General features: G+C 32.8%; 1 protein-coding gene across 1 annotated transcript; it reads left to right on the top strand.

Moving 5' to 3' along the window:
- Positions 1-3,635: 3,635 nt before the first annotated feature.
- Positions 3,636-16,712, top strand: LOC115698958 (probable LRR receptor-like serine/threonine-protein kinase At1g05700). Its single transcript, XM_030626172.2, has 9 exons — positions 3,636-4,983; positions 5,122-5,668; positions 12,319-12,812; positions 15,026-15,164; positions 15,308-15,379; positions 15,490-15,561; positions 15,707-15,787; positions 15,951-16,108; positions 16,438-16,712. The coding sequence occupies exons 1-9, from the start codon at positions 4,902-4,904 to the stop codon at positions 16,446-16,448; spliced, it is 1,656 nt and encodes a 551-aa protein (XP_030482032.2). The 5' UTR covers positions 3,636-4,901; the 3' UTR covers positions 16,449-16,712.
- The last annotated feature ends 9,940 nt before the right edge of the window (positions 16,713-26,652 follow it).

Here is a 26,652-nt window from a genome sequence, read left to right on the forward strand (position 1 = left end):
CCTCGTATTACCTTCAAGTGATAAGAACGCTACACAATCTTCCACACTATCTTGAGTATTAACTTGAATTGTGTGGGTAATCACTCATTCACTATAGGGTTCAAAAATATGAGAAGAATAAGAAATGGGATTCGAAAATAGAAGTATCTCTCTTTAATTTCTATTTATTTGACAAAGAGTCAATTAGATTATGAAAAAGAGCTATTTTATGATAGATATTAGGGTTAGGTTTAGAATTTAAAATAGAATAAAAAAAAAAGTTAAAATTGACTTTATTTAAACCCTTATGGTCGAATTCCTTAGTGGGCCTAATGAGTCTCAATTTCGCCACTTTATTAAAACTTATCTTTCTTTTCTTAAATGTCATCTTTTAATTCTAACACTATAAATGTCAATTCTATCTATTTAATAATTATAATTAATTATCAAATAAAGTTACCATTTAACTTATTTATTAATTAGATTAGGAGTGTACGTCGGTCAGTTTGATCGGTTTATACTATATTTTATTCAATCCAATGTCAAATTCAGGATACAAAAATATAATTGCAACCCGTCTAATTAAGAAAAAAGAAATTAGTAATCCGTCCAATAAAATTGGTCGGTTTGGTCGGATGAAACCGCTCAAACTGACAACTAATATTTTTTTTTAAATTTTTTTTTACATTCAATTATTATATTTTAGTTAATTGTGATAATAAGACAAATATATATATAGATTGAATTCAAAGTTTAAATCAACTATCATAAAAGAAACATAATAGTTTGAACTTTATATTTTTTTTTTAAATATGTATAAAAATTATATGATATGTAAATATATATACATACATAACCCTTTTTATCAGGTTGGTTGAGTTAGTTCAGATTGATTGGACGTACTGATATTATTTTTAACCTGCCCAATATAAAGATTGGGGTGGTTATATTTTCGTCGGGTTATTCAGTTTGCATTATTCGTTAGGTTATGTCGGTTTGGTTTAGGCGGGTTGTTCAGTTTGGGCGGTTTACAAAACTTTATGTACATCCCTAAATTAGACCTTTCAAAGTCTCTTAATTAATAACTAAATCTTAAAAAAAAATTTCTTCTCAAATAAACCCTTGCTTAGTGAAAACTCATAATAGTCTTACTTAGAATTAAAATTGCTTAATAAAATCAATTAATTGAGTCTACAAGATAATATTATCTCAACTAGTGTGGGGACCATGGGCCTATATAATCAAGCTCTCAATAAGTAGTTATAGAATTTACGGAGTAAATTCTATATTATATTAATTCCTCCTGATTCTACTATAAATTAGAATTGTACTCCTGATTATATAAAGCGCTCTATACCAAGTATAGATGCGCAATAAATTATCCATTATTTCAATCTAAATAATTAATGATCTTCTATTGAAGATCTACATCGAGTAGGAAAAAAATTTTCGTTCTACCATATATTTTATCTTTAAAACACTTAGCTACTTGTAAATGATATTCCAGTAAACTAATAAAATTAGGCAAATGAGCACTCCATCATTTAAGTTCATTTAGCTAAGCTCAAAGGAAACTATCGTTTCACTTCTATGTATTTATAGAACTTATAGATTTTGTATCCATGATCAGTGCTCCCACTCAATTGCACTACCGTGTTCCCAAGATGTAAATATTGGGCCAATCCAATTGGTTAGATTTAATGAACAAGTCAAAGAACACAATTACGGTAAGTTTATGATATCTTTTTCACTGTAAATATCGTTCGAGTCTGATGTATAACTATACATCCAATATAAGCTTACTTTGCTAATGCCTTGGAAAAGTCATTCCACTATACAAGTGTAAGTAAATTAAATTGTTAATTATCATATCAGTATAAATCCTGTGTACGGATAAATCATGGGACTAATTAGTTTAATCACATAATCTTGATTATTTTCTACTATATAGATAACACAATAATCATGAATAGCAATGTAATAAGAATTTAATAGAATTTATATATCAAACATATGATCATGAAATAAACATGTGAACCAAACATTATATTAAACAAGTAATAAAATAATTTTTTTCCTTTATTGATAATAAAATTCAAGATAACATTAAAATAGGATTTTAGTTAGGGCACAAAACCCAATAAAATCCTACTTGTACTAACATAAAATAATCACTACATTTCAACTAATTTTAAGATTTTCTCTATACTTTTGAAATGTAGTCCGTGTCAATGTCTTGGTGAATAGGTCAGCTATATTGTCTTCAGTATCAACCTTTTCTACCAGCATGTCTCCTCCTGCCACATATTCTCTGATGATGTGGTATTTCCTCTCAATGTATTTACTCCTCTTGTGGCTTCGAGGCTCTTTACTGTTGGCAATTGCACTGGTGTTGTGACAAAGTAACTCAATGGTTTTTCTATATTTGGAATAACACCAAGCTTTGTGAAGAATTTTCTTAGCCAGACCAGTTCCTTAGTAGCCTCAACGGCAACTATGTATTCAGCCTCCATATTGTATAATCAGAAATTGCAGATTGCTTGACACTTCTCTAAACAACTACTCCACCCCTATAAGAGTGAAAACTATCCTAGATGTAGACTTCCTATTTCAAGAAAAGCTTGAAAATCTGAGTCAGTATAACCTAAGGGATTCAAAGAACCACCCTTGTAGACTAACACATGGTTCTTTATCCTCTTTAAGTATTTTAGAATATGCTTAACTATTGTCTAATATTCTTTTCATGGGTTAGACTAATATATACCTGCTCACAATTCTCACTGCATAGAAAATGTCTGGTCTAATGCATAATATAGCATACATCAAACTTCGAACTGTTGAAACATAAGAAATTTTTCTCATGGCTTCTATCTCTTGGGGATCAGTAGAAGACTATCCCATTTGGCATTGGTCCTTGAGAAACACTCTAACATCTTATCAATGTAAGTTGCTTGTGAGAGAACAAGTGCTCTGTTCTTGCGATCTCTAATAATTTGGATTCCAAGAACATAATTAATTAGCTTCACCCAAGTCTTTCATTTTAAACTGGGTGCTAAGCCATTCCTTTACGTCAGTCATCTTCTTGACATTGTTACCAATAAGATGTCATCAACATAAAGGACCAGGAATATACTACCACTTGATTATCCTTGAGTCGGTAAACACAAGGTTCATCTTCATTTTAGTGAAAGTTGTAAGTTTTGATTATTTGATCAAACTTTTTATTCTAAGAGTGAGAAGCCTGCTTAAGTTTATAAATGGACTTATTCAGCTTGCAAACTTTCTCTTCAATTTCCTAGAAGTTTGTAACCTTCTAGTTTCTTCATATAGATTGTCTCATCAAGAATTTCGTTAAGGAAAACTGTCTTGACATTCATTTGTCAAATCTCATAACCGAGATTGGCTGCTATGGAGAGAAGTATTCTGATGGATTTGAGTATGGCAATTGGACTAAAAGTATCCTTATAGTACTCCACACCTTCTCTTTGGGTATATATAACCCTTTGCTACAAGTCTAACTTTAAATGTTTCGACTTGTCCATCAACACCTCTTTTCTTCTTGTAGACCCATTTACATCTAATTAGATGGTAATCATCAGGTGCATCTACATATTCTCAGACTTTATTTTTTTTTTCATGGAATCTATTTTTGAATCTATGCTAGCTGACCATTATTTTTGTTCAGGACTTGTCATTTTCTGTTTTTATAGATTAATGGGTGGTCATCAATACTGTCACCAATAACCATATTAATTTAACAATATAAGAAATAATTTTGTAGAAACCCTCTCTTTATGACAAGGAACTATGATCTTTTAAATAGGAAAATTAGTGATAGTCTCCTCGGTGGTGTCAATTTGCATAATTTTGTAATGTGCATAATTCAGTAATGTCCATAATTTGGAAATTTTACAATGTGAACAAAATGAGAGGACACAATCTAATAATGTTGTAGTTAATAGTAATTGAGGGCAAAAATTTTATTTATTCTTTTTTTTTTTTTTTGTAATTACTAATTTTGTTTACTAACAAGAGAAATGGATATATGGAGTATTGGAGTTTATACATACTTTAAAGTAAATGAATTGTTTCAATGCATATATTTGCAAGTTGGATTTGTTAATTTATCTACATGTACCTAATGTATTACTTTATATGAATGTTTGACTTGAAAAGAAAAGGAAGAAAAAATGAAACAGCTGGAATATATATATATATATATATTTATATGTTTGTGCATATATGTTTGTTTGACTGTGATGATCATTGACAATTAGAAGTCCATAGAACGTGATCTGTAGTGCTTTAAAAATGTGTTAGATCTCTGCTGTAATAATTAATCTGACTAATTCTTAATATTTTAATAATTTCCATTTCTCTTTTCTATAGGATACATAATTTCTACTTGCTTGATTCATACTACGATACATATTTAATTTTCATACCATTGAATACTGTGTAATTGAGAAGGAGAAATGCTAAAGGATATCAGTAGTATTTGATAATTTTTTATATGGTAATATCGCTATTGGTTTGATTAAGTATAGAATTTTATATACTTTAATGTAATAATTTTTAAAAACTATCATATCTAAAATAGTAAATACTGCTGCTACACAATTAAAAACTTATTAAAGCCAAGTGTGCATATAAATATATATATAGTATATATTTATATACGTAATAACGTTTCGATCATTTGAATACTTGAAATCAACCAATTTAATTTGCCCCCCAGCAAATACGTACAGCTATTGTAGTACTAATTAACAAAAGCAATGAATCTAATGATGCCTTATAACTTATATACATATTTATAGCTTCATGACTTTACATGATTCTGATCAATATATATATAAGAGACCACAATAAAATTAAGTCGGCCAAAGCTTATTATTCTTTACAAAAACAAATGATTGAAGATGTTAAAACATTTCCTCTTCGTTGCATACCTTACTGTTCTTCTAGCCTCAACATTTCTTGTTCAAGCTCAAACTCAATCAGGTACAAAATTAATGTTATGTGCAGATATATGCAAGCCTTAAAAATATGCTATCAGAACTGCAAAATATCAATAAATTCTTTCTTTCCTTTACATTATATAATAATCTAAATTTTTCTATTTGTCTGAATTATTCTCAGGCTTCATCAGCATAGATTGTGGAATGCCAAAGAACTCGACTTACACAGACAAAACAACTGGCTTAACATATGTATCAGAGTCTGATTTTATTGAAACCAACTTAGGTGAAACCAGTTCCATATCACTCGAATACCTTTCAGATACTCTTGAGCAGCAATTTTCAACTTTAAGAAGTTTCCCACAAGGAGACAAAAATTGTTACACCCTAAAGACATCAAATGGGAAAGGAAACAAATTTCTAGTAAGGGCAAGGTTCTTGTACGGAAATTACGATGGAAAAATGACAGTACCACGGTTTGATTTATACATTGGAGCCAACAAATGGGGAACTGTGAAATTGGATAATGCATCCATAGCTGCAACAAAGGAGATCATACATATTCCAATTTCAGAGTATATATTTGTATGTCTAGTAAATACTGGACATGGTACACCTTTTATTTCGGCTTTGGAGCTTAGGCCTTTGAAGAATAATTTGTACACTCCTACTACAGCCGTTCTCTATCGACGGTTGGATGTAGGGTCGAGAAGTAATACGTCAATAAGGTATGAAGTATTGGATTCAGTTTAATTACTATTCTCTGTGTGGATTATATTACATTTAGTAGCTTGCAAATATCATGTTTGGTGATATTTATATATACCAAGTCTTAACATCATGATAGTGTTATAATGTTATAGTAAATACTGCTGTGTTTGTCTATATAAGAAAAAAAATAATAATTGTTAAATTAGATCTCACTGTAATTTTTATTATTACAGTTTTACAAGATGAAGAGAAAGTACAAATAAAATACAACAGGATACAAAAGAAAAAAAAAAACAGATCCTATGTGGCTTCGCCTCTAGTGGATCAAGATCTGGTTGTTAGTTACAACCGAAATTGTAACTAACTTCCAGATCTATGATCAACCCTAAAACTACAAGTATAAAAGGGACACTAGATCATACCAGATCTCTCAGTCGAGAGATACCAGAAACTCGAACCCTAGAGTGCAAGATCTGAAAGCTTCAGCTCCAAATCTCAGCAGTCCATGTTCATGCAAAGAAAAGAAAAGTGTTAGTGAGTGAGAAACCAAGGGAAGACAGAGAGATAAACACATAGAAAGAAAAAGAGAGTTAATCTGAAATACCAGTCAAAGTATTGTGACTTGGATTTCTCACCTTTGTATCAATATTCATCATAATAGTGCAGATCTGTAGATCGTCTTCAAGGCGAGCTCAAAGAGGACGTACCCCTGATTTAGGGCGAACCTCTATAAACTCTGGTGTCATTTTTCTAAACCCTAACCTAAATGATCTATGCTTGATATTTGTATGTGTGTGTTGTGTGGTGTTTTTTGGGAAGGTTTCTGGGTAAGATCGATCAATAGATCGAGAAGGATCTCTGGTTCTAGGGTTTGAGAACCAGAGAGAAGGCAGAGAGAAAGAGAGAGAATTTGAGAAATTCTCGAATGTTCGAAGGTGCAAATGAGCTAGGGTTAGCTCTGATTGAACTTACTTGTGTTCAATCCAGAACGACAAATCGTTTGGTTTAAACGATTTGTCGTGTGAGTGAAGAACGACAAGTTTCCATTGTCGTGTAGGATAAACGACCGGGGTTCTTTGGTCGTTGATTGAGGTTTAAATTGAATTTTTCTGGGACAAATTTGTCCCTGTCGTTTTGACTCTTTTCTTGAGTGGTGTAGGGCAAACTTGGGATTTCACCAAGCAATTTTTCCTACAGTGGTATCAGAGCTTTGGTTCAAGCTTAAATCAACTCAAGAAAGAATCAAGAAAGTGATCAAGACTGGGAGAAGAAGAAGAAACACAACAAGAAGTTGTGGACAGTGGGAAACCTGTGGAAATTCCACAAACTGATAATAAACAAATTTTTCTAAACTCAACTCAATTTAATTTTGATTTTTCTAACATGAGCAATATCAAAGTTGACATTGATCGTTTTGATGGATCTGGTGATTACAGGATCTGGAGGAGAAAGATCAGATCTCTGTTGGCTCAACAGAAACTACTTAGGGTTCTTGAAGACCCTATTGAATGGCCAGACAACACTTCAAAGATTCAACAAGAAGAACTGTTGGAAACAGCCACTGGAATCATAATTTTCAACCTTTCTGATGCCATCATCAGATTGGTTGATAAAGAAGAAACACCAGCTAAAATTTGGAAGAAACTTGAAGAGCAGTTTCAACAAAAATCCCTAACTAACAAGATCTACCTGAAAGAAAGGATCTTTGGGTTTAAGATGAGTCACACTAAAACCCTAGATCAGAATCTTGATGAGTTTCTCAGAATGCACATTGAATTGGCAAATTCAGGAGAGAATGAAGCTCTAAGTGATGAAAATCAGGCAATAATCATTTTGAATTCATTGCCTGATTCATACAGAGAGGTAAAGACAGCAATCAAGTATGGAAGGACTTCTATCACACTTGATGAAGTCATCTCAGCCCTAAAATCTAAAGACTTGGAGATGAAGAGTGAAAAATCCAATTCTGGACATGGTGAAATGAATCTAAGTAGGGGAAGGCCATCTCACAAGAAATCCTACCAGAACAGGGGTAGAAGTAATAGTGCACATCATCATAGAAACTCAAACAGAGGGAAGAGTAGATCACCATCAAAAGATTCTGGTGATTCTACAGGGTGTTTCTATTGTGGAAAACCTGGACACTACAAGAAAGACTGCTATTTCTACAACAACAAATACAAGAACAAGAAAGGTGGAAGGTTTCCAGAGAGATCAGATCAAAACAGGCAACAAAATGACAAGCAACAAGAAGCAAACTACTCAGATGGCTATGATAGTGGTGAAGTTTATGTTGCATCTACATCTTTCAAAGATGACTGGATTTTGGATTCTGGGTGTACCTTTCACATGACAAATTCTAGGGAAATCCTAACTGATTACAGAAATTCTAATGGTGGCAAAGTAATTCTGGGAAATAACAATACATGCAATATAGAAGGCTCAGGTAATGTCAGTTTTAAAATGTTTGATGGAATTGTCAGAACTCTAACTGGTGTAAGGTATGTTCCTAATCTTGCTAGAAATTTGATTTCTATAAGTGTTCTAGATGACATGGGTATTGTTAGCAAAATTGAAGCAGGTTCAATGAAGCTAAGTAAGGGTGCTATGACAATAATCAAAGGCCACAAACATGAAGGATTATACTACCTAGATGGAGAACCAGTGACTCACTGCAACAATGCAGTCACTAGCAATCCAGAGGACCTAAAGGCTGTTCTATGGCACAGAAGGCTGGGGCATATCAGTGAGAAAGGCCTACAGATCATGAGTGATCAAAGGCTACTGGGTAAGGACAGAGTAAGTAAAGTGGATTTCTGTGAATCCTGTGTCCTAGGTAAACACCATAGGTTAAAGTTTAAAACTGGTATTCACAAAACTAAGCACATATTGGAGTATGTTCACTCTGATCTTTGGGGACCAGAGAAAACTCCAACACATGGTGGAAATGTGTATTTTATGTCTATTGTTGATGACCATTCTAGAAAAGTTTGGGTATTTTTACTTAAACATAAAAATGAGGCTTTATCTAAATTCATACAATGGAAAACCCTAATGGAAAATTTAACTAATCAAAGGGTTAAAACCCTAAGAACTGACAATGGTTTAGAGTTTTGCAGTGATGAATTTAACAGGTATTGTGGCTCTGTTGGAATTCAAAGGCACAGAACTGTGAGAATTACTCCTCAACAGAATGGGGTAGCTGAGAGAATGAATAGGACCTTGATGAACAAGGTCAGATGCCTATTATTGCAATCTGGACTCACTAAAGGATTTTGGGGAGAAGCTGTGTTAACAGCAGCCTACTTGGTGAACAGAAGTCCATCCAGTGCCATTGAATTCAAGACACCAGAGGAGATCTGGTCAGGTAAGCCTCCTGATCTCTCAAACTTAAGAGTATTTGGATGTGCAGCCTATGCACATCAGAGTGTAGGTAAGTTAGAGCCTAGAGCTCTGAAATGTGTGTTCCTAGGCTATCCTGAAGGCACTAAAGGCTACAGACTATGGGTAAGAGAGAAACAAGGGTTTAAAGCTATAAACAGTAGGGATGTTGTTTTTAAGGAAGATTTATTTCCTTGTATTACTAATAATAATGCAATATCTAGTCCTATTCTAGACACTAACCCTGCAGGCACATCTGTGGACATGCAAACAAGGAACACTCAACCTAACACTGTTCAGGTGGAACCAGAACAGGTGGAAAATACTCAGGGAGATGAAAACTTGGTAGGAAATGACCAAGTTCAGGATGACAACATTCAGGTGGAACCTATTACTGAAGAAGGACAAGAAAATGAGGAAATCCAAGACTACCAACTGACCAGAGATAGAACTAGAAGGATTCCTAGACCTACACAGAGATTCAGCTTCACAGCTTGGGAAGAAGTGCTAGCCTATGCATTTTTCTGTGCTATGGGAGTGGAAATGACAGAACCTAAGACCTATGAAGAAGCTATGACTGATAAAGATGCCAAGAAATGGTCCAAGGCAATGGATACGAGAGATGGAATCTCCGAGAAAGAACAACTCGGATACTAGTAAAGAAACCTAAAGGAAAGAGCATAGTATCATGCAAATGGCTTTTCTAACACAATGAAGGACTCACTGAGACAGATCCTAAGAAGTTTAAGGCCAGACTAGTGGCTAAGGGATTTACAGAAAGAAGGGATAGATTTTAATGAGATATTCTCACCTGTGGCTAAGTATAAAACCATCAGAATTATACTTACCATAGCTACTCAATTTGACCTAGAAGTTGATCAAATGGATGTAACTACTGCATTTCTACATGGGGAACTTGAGGAAGAAATCTACATGCAACAACCTAAAGGATATGAGGAAAAAGGCAAGGAAGACTTGGTTTGCAAACTGATTAAGTCCCTGTATGGACTTAAACAGTCACCAAGACAATGGAATAAAAGGTTTGATGAGTTCATGATCAAGAAAGGATTTTCTAGGAGCTATTATGACACCTGTCTATACTACAAAGGCACTAAGATTGATGAAGTCATCTACTTACTGCTGTATGTAGATGACATGCTCATTGTGAGCAAGGAAAGGACCAGGATTGACCTAATGAAAGGTTGGCTAAGGGAAGAGTTTGAGATGAAGGACTTAGGCAAGGCTGCTAAGATCCTAGGCATTAACATCTCTAGGGACAGGGAACATGGGACACTAAGGCTACATCAGAAAAACTACATCAAGAAAGTCTTAGAGAATTTCTCTATGACTAATGCAAAGCAAACTAAGCAACCTATGACTAATCAGTACTACCTAAGCAAGGAGCAATGTCCTAAAACTACAGCTGAGAAAGAATCTATGAGTGAAGTGCCTTATTCTAGTGCAGTGGGATCAGTGATGTACCTAATGGTTAGCACCAGACCTGATTTAGCCTATGCCATTAGTGTACTAAGTAAGTACATGGCTAACCCAGGTAAACAACACTGGGAGGCTATGAAATGGTTACTAAGATACTTATTGGGATCTACTGAAGTAGGGTTAAACTACAAAAGGAGGGACAAAAGCAGAATGATCACTGGGTATAGTGATGCAGACTATGCAGGTGACAGAGATAGTAGAAAATCTACCTCTGCCTATTTCTTTACTTTATGGGGGAATTGTATCAGCTGGAAAGTACAACTACAGCCTGTTGTAGCATTATCTACAACAGAATCTGAGTATGTAGCTGTTACAGAGGCTATTAAAGAAGCTATTTGGCTTAAAGGACTACTAGAAGAACTTAAACTACTAGATGAAGAACCTATAATCTACTCAGACAGCCAGAGTTGTATCCACTTGTGTAAGAATCCTGTCTTTCACGACAGAACCAAACATGTGGAAATTAAGTATCACTTTATACGAGATAAAGTGACACAGAAGGTTGTACAGATAGAGAAAGTTCCCACTGAAGAGAATCCTTCTGATATCGGTACTAAGGTGCTACCCTTAACCAAGTTCAAGCACTGCTTGGACTTGTTAGGGGTTGGTAGTGGTGGATGACCACTACCACTATGAGCTAAGACCCTTGAGGACGAAGAACTATGATAATAAACATTACAGAAGAGATCTAAGGTGGAAATTGTTAAATTAGATCTCACTGTAATTTTTATTATTACAGTTTTACAAGATGAAGAGAAAGTACAAATAAAATACAACAGGATACAAAAGAAAAAAAAAACAGATCCTATGTGGCTTCGCCTCTAGTGGATCAAGATCTGGTTGTTAGTTACAACCGAAATTGTAACTAACTTCCAGATCTATGATCAACCCTAAAACTACAAGTATAAAAGGGACACTAGATCATACCAGATCTCTCAGTCGAGAGATACCAGAAACTCGAACCCTAGAGTGCAAGATCTGAAAGCTTCAGCTCCAAATCTCAGCAGTCCATGTTCATGCAAAGAAAAGAAAAGTGTTAGTGAGTGAGAAACCAAGGGAAGACAGAGAGATAAACACATAGAAAGAAAAAGAGAGTTAATCTGAAATACCAGTCAAAGTATTGTGACTTGGATTTCTCACCTTTGTATCAATATTCATCATAATAGTGCAGATCTGTAGATCGTCTTCAAGGCGAGCTCAAAGAGGACGTACCCCTGATTTAGGGCGAACCTCTATAAACTCTGGTGTCATTTTTCTAAACCCTAACCTAAATGATCTATGCTTGATATTTGTATGTGTGTGTTGTGTGGTGTTTTTTGGGAAGGTTTCTGGGTAAGATCGATCAATAGATCGAGAAGGATCTCTGGTTCTAGGGTTTGAGAACCAGAGAGAAGGCAGAGAGAAAGAGAGAGAATTTGAGAAATTCTCGAATGTTCGAAGGTGCAAATGAGCTAGGGTTAGCTCTGATTGAACTTACTTGTGTTCAATCCAGAACGACAAATCGTTTGGTTTAAACGATTTGTCGTGTGAGTGAAGAACGACAAGTTTCCATTGTCGTGTAGGATAAACGACCGGGGTTCTTTGGTCGTTGATTGAGGTTTAAATTGAATTTTTCTGGGACAAATTTGTCCCTGTCGTTTTGACTCTTTTCTTGAGTGGTGTAGGGCAAACTTGGGATTTCACCAAGCAATTTTTCCTACAATAATCATTATCTAAAACTATATTTCTTTTTTTCAGTAGAAATCTAAAACTAATTAAAGTAGATATTTGTTCTTCACTGGGTTTTAAGGTACAAAGACGATGTTTATGATCGTATATGGCAGCCTTTCAATTTCCCAGAACGCAAAGTATTAAGCACATCATCAAAAATAGACTTAAATACTAGAAGCATTTACGAGCCTCCATCAAATGTTATGGGCACAGCTATGTCACCAGCCAATGTGACAAGTCCTTTATTTTCATTTTACTTAAGTCCGGATGATCCCATGGCTGAATATTATGTATATATGCACTTTGCGGAGTTGGAAAAGCTCCAACCCAATGAGTCGAGACAGTTCAGAATCTATGAAAATGGTGAGTTTTGGAATGGTGATGACAAACCTTTTACTCCTAAGTATTTGCAAACCACTACTTTATCCAGCCTTGCATCTGTGAGGGCCGATAGTTCATCCATAAACTATGACTTCTTCCAATACTCCACATCTACACACCAACCCATCCTCAATGCTCTTGAGGTTTATATTATTCAGAATTTCTCAGAGCCACAAACGCATGATAATGATGGTAAGTACGGATGTATGAATGCATTAATGTATATACATATATTATATCTATTTCGTGTCTTAATTAATTATATAGAGTAAATCTTTGCTAATAGAGTTTTATTGGTGTAAGATTTAGAGATAGTTATACAAAATGAAATATGCTAATTAATCGTTTGGCATGTATAAAATAGAATAGTTTATTTTATAAAATTTCCATAACACTTTCTCTTTTAAAAAAAGGTTTAGATATCTCCCCCATATTTCTATTTTGCTTTTCTTTCCTTATTTTTCATCATTGTTAATATGATAAAAATTTACAGTATTATTTTTTTAATTATATTTATATTAGTTGTATTATTTTATTACTATATTTAACTATATATAATATTAAATTATGAATTATTTATATTATTTATTATTGGTCTTATAAATTAAAATAATAATAAAACTATTAGTTTTTAATTTTTTTAATAAAAAAATAATTAAATATTAAATTTTACATCAAAATTTTGTAATTGTACATGAGCTCAATGCTAAAATTTAATGTAAATCTACCACAAAGTTACTTTTTGTAAAGAATATAACACAACTTTATATCTTCCATTAGAGATGTTCTTAGTGATATGTTCTCTAAAAACTATTATATTAAATTAGATTTATGACTAAATGTTTAGTCACAAAAAAATATTACTTATAACTAAAACATTTATTTAGTTACAAATTGTCACTAATTTAGTTTTAGTTACAATAAGTATTGTTACTAAAAATACATTTAGTCACAACAAATTAGAATTTTTGTGACTAATAATTTTAGTTACAGACCTTTTAGTCACAACATAGGAATCTTGATTTATAATTAGTCACAATTTTTTTTATTTTCTAATCACAGGTTTTGTTGTAACTAAAAATAAGATTTTTTTGTAGTATCACTATTACCGCATTTTAGCATTTTATAATGATGCATAATTAAGTCAATACCTATGACTTAATAACATTAAGGGCTTTTTTCATAAATGTACAACAAAAATAATATAATTACAAAAAATGTGCAAAAAAAAATTATTTTAAAAACTTATATATTTTGAAAACTTATTACATCAAACCATACATTTTAATCATTAAATAATAAACAATGTTTATTAAAACTCAAAATAAACAATTTCGTAAAATTAATTAAACAGTTTTATAAAAATAAACAAGTTAATTTTTTTTCATTAAAAGATAAATGTTTATAATCTATTTTAGTATGAATTATTATAATTTAATAAGATTTTTTTTAATAAAATACAATATCAAAATTATAAACATTAATGTATATAAATATAAATCAATACTTAAAATTACTAAAAATAAACATGACACATAAAGTGATATAATAAACATATCTGAATATTATTATTTTGTTTATTAAATTAGTATGTTTAATAAATAGAAAAAAAAAATAAACATATATATACAAAATATTTTATATTATTAGTATGTTTATTATAATTGTAAACATAAAAACAGATATAGACAATTTATACTATACTAAAATAAGTATATTTTTTTTTTCTGTTGTTTCTATATATTGATTATTTTTTAATGAATTAGTGAACGAATTTTCTATTGAAGTATAATTCTTACATCAAAAAAATAAATAAACAAACATAACTTTATAAACTCCAAAAATTATTCAATTAGAAAAAATAAACATGACACAATAAACAAAGATAAAGATAAAGATAAACAAGTTTTTTATATATATTATTTATTTTCTAAAAAATTACTAAAAAATAAATATAATACACGTAGAGTGATATAATAAACTTATATGAATATTATTATTTTGTTCATTAAATTAGTATGTTTAATTAATAGAAAATAAAATAAACATATATAAAATATTTTATATTATTGGTATGTTTTTTATTATAATTGTAAACATAAAAATAAACATAGCCAATATTACCATATATATAATAATTAATAATTATTACCATATATATATTATAAAAGAAATTGAAAAAAAGTTTTTAATTATATATAAAAATGTATGAGAAAATGATAATAAGTTTTTTTGCACATATTTTGTAATTAATTAAAATAATGTATACAAAATTGTAAAATGCTCTAACATTAATACTTTTCTGATGAATTTAGAATACTAATTAACGACTTTATAAAAAATAATGAAAAAAAATCTAATTGAAGATGCTAATCATATTAAATCCTTCTATTTTTTTTATCTAGTTGGTGCTGTGTTGAATATCAAATCTATGTACGGCGTACAGAAAAATTGGCAAGGGGATCCATGTTCTCCAAAAATATACACATGGGCTGGTCTTGATTGCAGCTTTAGTGGTCAAGATTCAGTTAGAATCATATCGTTGTGAGTTTTAGATTTCAACTCTTAAATTACTATAATTAATCATTATTTTGATCAAAAATTTTGAGGCTATAGTTTCCAACTTATAAATGTACTGCTTGCAACTTATAACTCTTGTTCCACTTATGTATTTATGCAAATATTAGAAACCTATCTTCAAGTGGATTGACGGGGGAGATAGCATCCTCCATATCTGATCTTACCATGATACAATTTCTGTAAGTCAATATATTAATTCATACTAAAACTTTACTTAAGGTCCTCTTAATTTATAGCATGGATTAGTTTGATTAAGAAAAAAAATTGATTATCTGTATAATAATTTCAGGGATTTATCAAATAACAACTTGAGCGGATTTGTACCTGAATTTCTTTCTGAACTACAGTTCTTAAAAGTTTTGTAAGTTTAGTCTATAGTACAATCCAAATGTAAATATATACATGTATATTTATTAATAAGGAATCATAATTTTGTCCATGATTTCATATATTTTGTTAGATACCAATTTATTAACAAAGAATCATAATTTTGTCTATGGTTTCAGAGATTTGAGTGGAAACAACCTCACAGGATCAATTCCAAGTGACCTCATTAAAAAATCCATCAATGGCTCGTTATTACTAAGGTCTTTTTCTTTTGGTTCCACGCTATATATCAACTATTTATTTATTTTAGTGTAATAAACACTAAACACTATATGTATTTTTTTTGTATCTTTATTTATTTTATAGAAAATGATTATTATCAAGACATGATTTGACTCTAACATCATGAATTTTTATCTACAGTGTTTCGGGAAACAAGGATCTTTGTTCTTCACCTTCTTGCCAAAAGATAAAGAAGAAAAAATATATAGTTCCGATTGTAGCATCAATTGCTTCTTTATTAGCCCTCTTAGTTGCATTCTTTATTGGCTGGAGGCTTATTATCAAAGGAAGAAAAAAAGGTAATTAAATGTATTTTCATATATTTGTTTCATCAATATATGTACCATTAGTACAAACATCGATCATTATCAATATCAAATATATTATAGTCTGAATAGATAGTGTATATGTATGTATAGAGAGAGCTTAAATAGTGACATAATTCATGAACAAAGGTAGTGTGTTTTAAGGGGTAATTAAGTCAGTTAATTATCCTCCACTAATTTTCCTAATATTAAAACATTTAATTAATGAGTTTGAATGTATTACTTGGCTAAAACATAAGAATGATGCTTGTTTGTTATCCTTTACTTTGTGTTAGCTCAATAATTAGTATTTTGTGTTTCAGGTAATAAATAAAAAACAGAAGTTAGAGTCTTTTTCTATTGAAGGCGATGAGTCGAAGAGAGGCCCCGACTGAATGTGTGTGTGCATGTGATGATAACTATTGATATTATAATTAGATGTAAAAAGAATCCTTGGTTCATTTAGAATTTTAAATTATGTTTTCAAGTTTATGCTTTGTTAGTCATATGTTTTATTTCAAAGCTCAATATTACCGTTTCAGTTAGATGCAATAACATGTTTACTTTGGATATGCGATTAAAGATCATTAAGGGCTTGAAACCTAGTTTAATTTTACTTTCTAATAAATGTATGTGATTGTTGTTAAAGAAATTTTACAACACCAAAATAAATTATAATAATAATAATAATAACTGATGAACAAGTGCGAGTATTCAACCTAGAATGGCGAGTACTCGAACCGGAAACACAAATACTTAACAAAAAGGCTGGAAAGAATAAGCGATAAATTGATGAATACCTCTATTTTTCATAAACTAATCAAAAATAACTGCATATTAAAATTCATTCAAATCTAACCACTTTTATAAGTTTTATACCAAATATACCCTTACTTTACATATCCTAACAGATTGTCCCTATCCTAACCTAAACCCATGCACACAAGCTCCGCCTCCTGTGCCATCACCTGCGTCCTTCCGCCTCCTCCACCGGCGAAATCAACACTACACCTATGCAATCACAATCGCACCCCCTAACCTCCAACCTCCTTCGATATTTGAATGTAAGTATTGCTTGGGACTTTTTTATTAAAATCCAATTATGAAATCAATGTCTAATTATGCTTGTCTACAAGAGCAGGTATTCGATGAAAGTTCAGGTATATTATAGACTCACCTTGATAAACTTTAAGCTTTTTATCATCTTTTGGTTTAAATTAATGCATATTTAATTTATATGTATCGTTAATTTGTTTTTATTTTAATAGTCACTGTACTCCATAAGAAGAAAGCTTCTATATTTTGCTAAGAATTTTTTTATATCATATCGGAATGTAATTATCGCAAGAGGAGGAGCGGAGGTGATCATCATATTTGGACTCTGGAAAAGTAATTGATTTTTTTTTTTTTGATTAAGCTAAGGGCAAAATAGGGAAATGACTTATAAAAGTGGCTATAAATGAAATAACATGAAAAGAACGGTAAAAATCAAATGGGCTAAGTTAAAATGGGTATACGGTGAAATTTTCACAAAGAATAATAAACACAAGAGAATTATAGTGGTTCAATCAGATCACAGTCTGCTTGGTCCACTGTTGCAAAGATTCTGTCCTTGTGTTTCACGGTGGATCACTCTTTTATATACAAAGCAAGTGTCCTATCATTTACATAAGGATTGCATTCATTGTCAACCCGTTTATACATTGATTTACAATAATTAAGCTAAAAACGTAAACATTAATAAATGAAGAACAATTTCCAGTTTCATTCACTAAATACAGCAACGTACGCGACTTCTATAATGCGAGTTGGCTGTTCACATTCTTAGACAAGCTTCGCAGGCTTAGAATGCATTCGAGACTAGTTGAGTCTAAGATGTCTGCGGTCTTGTACAGTCGCTTTTACGGACATCATATAACGAGTTGATAGAACCAAGACATACGAGTCTACATCAGTTTATCGAGGCTATTGGGTCATCGGGACAACTTGCAACGTAGAGAATTGATCTCTATGTTTTCGTAGGAGGATCGTGGAGATACTCGCATATATCTTGGTATATGCGGGTTAAATCTGTTCCTTGGTCCTACATAATGCGATTCATACGAATGCGATTAGACTTGGTCATATCCGCATCATCTCGCTGAGTCTAGTTCAGGCGAGGTTTGAACTCGAGGAGTCTCTCAATGACATCTCATCTTTCCTTGGGGAAATTGAGTACACGTGTCCTTCAAACATGAGTCTGGTCTCGAGTTTCTAGGTGAGAAAAATCTCACTATAACACATGCCCCTAGTTTCGCGACTTGACAGGTGCGGTCATGAGGGAAACTATAAGCGAGAGATAGGTGAAAAGTTGTCACGAGGTGGTGACCTTTGGTTGTCCCATCGAGGGTTTCGAAAAATGACGGCTGTAATTATTGCATTTTATCCTGCCTATGGTGCCACGTCACGAAACTCTTCGGTTTCCGTCTAGGTGTGCCCATGGCTGACCGTTGGATGGGATGACCTTAGGCATTCCTGTTGCCACGTGTCACAATCCCAATTTATGAGGGCTATTGGTATTTAAGCCTCTTGATACGAAACGATTCCCTTATTTTCCCTCTCATTTTCGTTTTCTCTACTCATTCGAAACTCTCAAAGACAAAATCCCTCTTTCAGATAAATTTCTGTTTTGCCCCTTTTGAATCTTCAAAGTTCCTGAATCGATCGAAACTTTTCACAAGGAGAATCGTCAAATCTTAAGGTTAGTTTTTGAATCTACCTTCTAATTTGGTTTCTTGATTTGAGAAAAATTCTGCACTCTGAATTTTTTGAAATTTTAAGGAATAGAAAATGCATGTTTATTTGTAGGGAATACACATAGGGCCTTATTTTTCTGTTAGAACTGGGTAATTCTCAGAAAAAAAATAGACCTGAAATTTTTATAACCGTGAATTCTAGGAAGGACATTTTGAATATTCGCACCTTTCTTACTTGTTATTTTGAATACTCGCGAGTATTAGGATAAACATCTTGAATACTCGCATGCATACTTCCTTAGAAATTCTGGAGATTTGGTCATTCCAACCCATAGTTTAGAACTTAGGGTTTTCTTTATACTTTCTGTGTATTTTTGTATGGGGAATATGTTGGGTTTTATGCCCTAAATAAAACTCATTTCAATATAATCAGATTTACTTATTAATATAGATCAGAAATAACATTTAATGTTGCATGGTTCACATGATTTATTTCATGATTATATGTACATAATGTATGAATTCTATTTAAGTCCAGAACATATCAATTTGTTAATGATTATAGTGTTGTCAACACAGTGGAATATAATCTTAATTATATGTTCGAAAGTTTATTCCTTAATTTGTCAGAACACTGGATTTAGACTGATATGGTATAATCAACGATAGGTATTCTTACACCTTGGATAAGTGTTATGTCCTTTCCAGGACATTGGCAAAGTTTACCAGCATCGGATGTATGGAGTATACATCGGAAGGGACCGATATTGAACTTTGATTAGATATATTAGAATTTACCGTAATATCTATTCAATTCAATATCACCTGTTGATCCAGATCAAATGATCTTAATCCTGATATGATTAGGCTCAATCTCAAGATGTTATTCGTGTTCTTTGATTTGTTAGTTAAGCCTACTTTTGGGTCAGGGTAATACGTACATTTTGGGAACACGGTAGTGCAATTCAATGGGAGCGCTAACATAAATATGGAATCTATAGCTTCTATCTGACGAATAGAAAGTAAAGGATGATTTCCTTCGAGCTTAACCAAACGAAAATAAATGGTGGAGATCTCATTTCACTTAGCTGAAATATCATTTATACGGGCTTAAGTGTTTTAAGGATAAAATACATTGTAGGGTGTTATGGTAATTTAATCCCTTTACAGTGTAAATCATCTATATAGAGGATCATTGATCACATTAGGATTATAACAATGGATAACTAATGACGTGTCTATATCGTGGAACATATAGAGCGTTCTATATACTGAGAGTGCAATTCTAAGTTCTATGCGTGGATTCAACGAAGAATTAATAAGTCAGTGAATTTAAGATATAAATTCTTGATCTGCTTATTGGAAGCTCGGATATATAGACCCATGGTCCCCATACTAGTTGAGACCATAGTGCTTGTAAGACTCAGTTAATTGATTTTGATTAATCAATTATAATTCTAAAGTTAGACTATGTCTACTTTGTGAATTTTCACTAAGCAAGGGCGAAATTGTAAAGAAAAGAGATTCTAGGTTTATTTATTAATTAAGAGACTTTATATGTCTAATTAATAAATATATTAAATGACAATATTATTTAATAATTAATTTTAGTTATTAAATAATTAGAATTGGAATTTAAATGGTTGAATTTGAAAATTGGCATTTTTGAGAAAATGAGATGCATGAATGATAAAACAGCCAAATTGCATAAGTGAGGCCCATTATCCAAGGCCAATGGCCGGTCACACTTATAGGCTTTTATCATTTATTTTTTCATTATTTTAATACCAAATAATTCTAACCTAAACCTAGGCGGTTACCTATAAATAGATACTGATGGCTCTCATTCACACTTGAACTTCTGTCAGATGAAAACTGAGCCTCTATCTTTTCTCTATAGGCCGAACCTCTTCCCTTCTCTTTTCTTCTCTAAATTTCGAATTCCTTGAGTGACTGAGTGAGTGCCGATACACATCAAATGGTATCTCAATCATAGTGTGTAAGACTGTGGAAAAACAACCAACAAGAAGGAGATTCAGCATCAAAGGAAGGAGAGAAAGAGATCCAGGTTCAGATATTGATAATGCTCTGCTACAGAAAGGAATCAAGGGCTAGATATCTGAACGGAAGGAGTCATTATATTCCGCTGCACCCAATGTAAGGTTTCCTAAACTTTATATGTGTTTATTTCATTGTTTTAGAATTCATATTAGGATGTTAATGAAACATACTTGTTAGTAAATCTAGATCCTGGTAAAATATATCCAACAGAATACTGGTTAAGTCTTTCAAATGGTGGGTGTGTCACTGTATTCCAATGCTCATGCGTGCAATTGCATGTCCCTTGAGGTACTGTGATACACCCAGCCATTTGCAACATATGCCAGCGTTCCCTTTTCACATACAACCGCGTATTTCAACTGGTATGTTTTCTCGAAACAGTGAGGAGTTTTCGTTAGCCCAATGGTTATGCGAAGAAGGCATGCCCCTTGAGATATAGGAGATTCCTCAGATGTTTCTTGAGATATATCACTAGTTGGATATGCGTGATATGTTCGCAGGTTGTGATTGGTTAGATTTCTCGAAACTGTGGGTGTTTCCCAGTATCTCCATGGTCATGCTCGAAAACGCATGCCCTTTGGGTCACTGGGTAACTCCTTGCCGTTTTTTGAGATATTCTTCTAGTCGCACACATGCGATTTATGCCTTGGGGGTTGGTTGGGTTTTCGAGAGAATTCGAACTAGCCTTCCAAGAAAAATTTGAACTTTTTATGCGGGTGAGGTCACTTGTATTGTTTTCGCACATTCAACACACTGAAAAGATCTTTTATCTTTCAGATGAGCAACCTGTCGGACAACCATATGCTTGGATTTGGAGGCCATGCTTTCGACGGTGACCAAGATCAGGAGGATAGCTTCATCCCAACCTCGATCTCAGAAGCGGAGACCCCAACTGTCGGAACTGCAGAGCTTGGCCCGTTGTCTTCCGCGGATATATAAAGAATGGTTCAGGAACTCGCTGAACCGGGGACAATCGCGATCCGTGATAGCGAGTCCACGGTGTCTACTCATGAACATCTTGTTCACTCTAGGCATGCTCCTGATGCTGAAGTCAAAGAGATAAGTGAGGACTGGGAGGCTCCTGATCGCGAGGTAGATGAGGAAGAGGATGCTGAGGGAAGCGGGACAGATTCAGTGGACAACCCGCAAATGAACGAGCCCTTCTCATGCGAGGACTTGCCTAACCACCTTTATGAGATTAAACTTGTTGCGACTTGCCTCCCTGCGTCCTCGTTCTACCCAGGGACCACATCTTTCTTTTACTAACCCTGCGATCATCCTCACAGAGGATGTGGTTGTCTCAATACCCATACTTCGATGTGGAGTATCGATTCCCTTCCATCCATATTTTTTTATTATGGGTACGCGATCGACATTCGTGTTCGAAAGGCTAGGGTTTGACGGGCCCGTTGTTCGATGTTCGTGGTGGACAGTGTGTAGGACTTTGAGTTTAAACATGGACTGGCTTTAGATCTGAATGTTTTTTGTTGTTTAGATTTATTTTGTTCAAAGTATATGTAATATTTTGAAACTGATTTGGGCTTATTTTATTTTAAATGAACACTAAATAAATAATCTGATCAGGGTATTTTTTTTTTTTTTTCATGTTTTTGTATTTTTTAATAGAAACTAATATGAGTTGCTATTAAATTTCATACCATTTGTATTATTTTAGTTAATAAACTTAATACAAATAAATATTTTAAGTAATAAAAATATTTTGTAATTTGTTTTATAGTTTTATTATTTTAGTTGAAATTATTTTTATAGTATTATTTACATTTACTTAATTAATTAAAATTATTATTTTTATATTTAATTGTATTAATAATTAATTAATTAAAATTATTATTTTTATATTTAATTGTATTAATAATTAATTAATTAAATTATTATTTATATTATATAAAATCTGAATTAAAAGAATTAAATATTATATTTTTTTTTAAAAAAATATCTAATATAGTGGCCTTTTTGTGGGTCACTATATCTCTAAAAATAATAATAAAGAATAAAAAAAAAGATATAGTGACACTTTTTGTATGTTGCTGTTAATTTTCAAGTCTGACAAAATTTGACTTTAAACGCCTATAGTGACGCACAGTGAGTGATTGTAAAATGGTTCAGTGACACGCATGAAGTGTCACTAAAAAACTGTTTTTCCAATCACCCTCATTAGTGACGCGCGGTGAAGTGTCACTAAACAGTTTTAGAGTTACTCAATGTGGGTCACTGACCCAGTAGTGTAAGAAATTTTTACTTCTAGGTTGCTAAATCAAATTCCACATACTTCTAATTACCCCAATACCTACATTATCAACTTACCACAATATTCTCATCACTACTACAAAAATTATTTTTCTCGATGTTTTAAAACAATCGTTTAAAGTATTCATGTTAGTTTCTATAAATGTTGCCTATATGACCATCGCAAAACGGGCAAAATAGACGACGGTTAAAAACCGTCGCTAATGTGGACTTTTCGACGGTTTAAAACTGCCGCCTATAACAAGGTATAGGCAGAAAAATCTGTATTTCCCCCACTTTCTATTCCTGCATTTGTTTTATAATTTTACCTAAATTAAAATAAAACAACTAATTAATTTTGTTACAATAACATCTAACTTTAAAACACATTAAATTTATACAACAACAAAATAAATATATATAATAAATAAAAAAATATATAAATAAATAAATATATTTATACCGAGCTTGGAGAGAGAGAAAGAGAGAGGGAGATGGATGGGAGGTGGTGGTGGTGGTCCGACGTATGAGACAGAGATGAGAGAGACACTAACGAGAGGTGGTGGTGGTCCGACGTATGCGACAGAGAGTAGAGGGAGGCCGACGGGAGGAGGGGTGGGTGGAGATTGATGGACGAGAGAGACAAGAAGAAAGGAAGATCAGAGAGGGAGGAACACAGAAAGAGACGAGAGTGTGGTGTGGAGGCGTGGGTGGGGTTTAGGAGAGTTAAGACTTTTTCGTTTTAGGGTGTGGGAAATGGAGAAGAAATAGGTGGGCTTGTAGGAAATAGAAAAAAAGTAAGTGGGTACGTGGAAAATATGGTGAGAAGTAGGTGACGATTTTTTAATGGACCCTTATAGGCGACCGTCACCTATACTATACCCAACAGTTTTAAACCATCGGGTATAAGGGTCCATTAAAAAATCACATTTTATTTAAAAAACGTTGCTTGTTTTGTTTACTACGATTTTAAATCGTTGGGAATACTAAATTTTTCTCAGCATTTTTAAATAGTTACTTAATTTTTTTAGCGACGGTCCCTGAAAAAATTGATTTTAGGACCGTCGCGAATTCTGATATTTGTAGTATCAATTCTATCAATTAAGCCCGTTATGACATTTCTAGCCTCCAATCGAGTCTCCAAGGTTGCCAGTGAAATTATTTGTATTCCACATATAGCTCATATTATATTCACACATACTATATAAATCTCCGTAATTTATAAATTACGTTTATTTAGTCACTTATAGAAAATTTAAAATTTATGTTGAACTACATTAGTAGGATCATAATCCCACTTATAATCTAATTAACCCATAATAAAATTATAAATCTTAATTACTTACCATTAGGCTTATTGGGGTATTACAACTATGTTCCTGGACTACGTACGATCACTTGGCAATGTCAAAAGAGCTACACAGTTTTGGAGGGGATACGAAAAAGGCATGGAATAAGCTTAATATTGAGAAATATGGAGAGGAAGATGCGAATAGGAGATCACATCGAGAGAGGATCACACCGAAGGTACTGTTGGCAGAATCATTGTATACTAGAAAGACCCAAAACAACAGGTAGAAAATTAAAATTGTAAAGTTGAATCTCCATTAACTTATGCTTTTTTGAATTTTGTTAACAGTAAATTTACTTTATATTACAGGCAAGAGTTGAATAAAATACGAACAATTGAGACCAGATGAAGATTTATAGTGGATGGAGATCTAAGACCATAGTTGGCCACATTTTCGGTGGGGTATGATGTTATAAATATTATTGCCTAAAAATTAATAATTTTTGAATAATATATTTCTATTTTCTTATGTATGAAAAATAGGCTAATCCTGAGAAGGGAGAACTTTTCAGTGCCGTAAACAGTTTTCAAAAGTTCCACTACAAGAACAACAAATGTCACGATGAACACACAACTATTGGATGTAAGTAATTTTATATCTTGAAGAAACTCGTTTTCATATATATATATATATATATATATATATATATTTAATTTCTATTTAACTCTAACAGTTTATTAAATAATTTATAGGCTAAAATAGTTGAGATTCGTGAAACTCAACCAGCACCGACCGATGTCCCCCTACAATAGACCCCACCCAATGTCCCATAGACATGTCTATTATGACAAAGGTATTGGGTGAGCGGTCACGCCATTTAAGAAGAATGGGAAAGTTGCCAAGACTTAGGGTGGGGGCTAAGAGAGAAATTTTCAGGGCAAGTCCCTCTGGGCAACCTACTTTCACCTAGGAGAAATATGAGGCTCTGAAGTGAAAGGTGGAAGAGCAAGAAGCATGGAGCAAATGATAGCAACAAATGATCCAGACTCGATTATCAATTCTTGAACACGTTTCAGGAGTAGTTCAGGTATCTTTCTATCGTCGTTCCTAGCTTCAACTTGCTCTCGATGGCTCTAATTCCTGTTGGATTTTGTGCCCTAAATAAAATCTATTTTAATATAATCAGATTTACTAGTTAATAAAGATCAGAAATCACATGATTTATTTCATGATTATTTAATGTATAAATTCTGTTAAGTCAAGAACATATGTTTTTGTACATGATTATAGTGTTATCAGCACAGTGGAATATAATCATAATTATATGTTCGAAAGTTTAATTTCCTGATTTGTCAGTTCACTGGATTTAGACTGGCATGATAATCAGCGATAGGTATGCTTACACCTTGGATAAGTGTTATGTCCTTTCCAGGGCTTTGGCAAAGTTTACCAGTATCGGATGTATGGAGTATACATTGGAAGGGACCGATATTGAACTTTGATTAGATATGATAAATTTACCGTAATATCTATTCAATTTAATATCACCTAGTTGATCCTAGATCAAATGATCTTAATCCTAACATGGTTAGGTTCGATCTCAAGAGTATTATACATGTTCTTTGATTTGTTAGTTAAGTCTACTTTTTGGTCAAGGTGATACGTACATTTTGGGAACATGATAGTGCAATTGAGTGGGAGCGCTAATCATAGATATGGAATCTATAGCTTCTATAGGTATTTAGAAGTGAAACGATGATTTCTTTCGAGCTTGCTAAATAGAGATAAATGATAGAGCGCTCATTTTAGTGACTATATTAGTTCACTATAATATCATTTATAGGTGGGCAAGTGTTTTAAGGATAAAATACATTGGAAGGGTGTAACGGTAATTTTATCTCTATGCAATGTAGATCATCTATAGAGGATCATTGATTATTGGGATTATAACAATGGATAATTAATAGCGTATCTTTATCGTGGAACATATAGAGCGTTCTATATGACTGAGAGTGCAATTCCAAGTTCTATGCGTGGATGCAACAAGGAATTAATAAGTTAGTGGTAAATTCTAGATCAGCTTATTGGAAGCTCAGTTATATAAGCCCATGGTCCCCATACTAGTTGAGACCATACTGCTTGTAAGACTCAGTTAATTGATTTTAATTAATCAATTATAATTCTAAAATTATACTATGTCTAG

This window comes from Cannabis sativa, chromosome 8 (genome assembly GCF_029168945.1).
Source record: "Cannabis sativa cultivar Pink pepper isolate KNU-18-1 chromosome 8, ASM2916894v1, whole genome shotgun sequence".
In the NCBI taxonomy this organism is placed as follows: Eukaryota; Viridiplantae; Streptophyta; class Magnoliopsida; order Rosales; family Cannabaceae; genus Cannabis; species Cannabis sativa.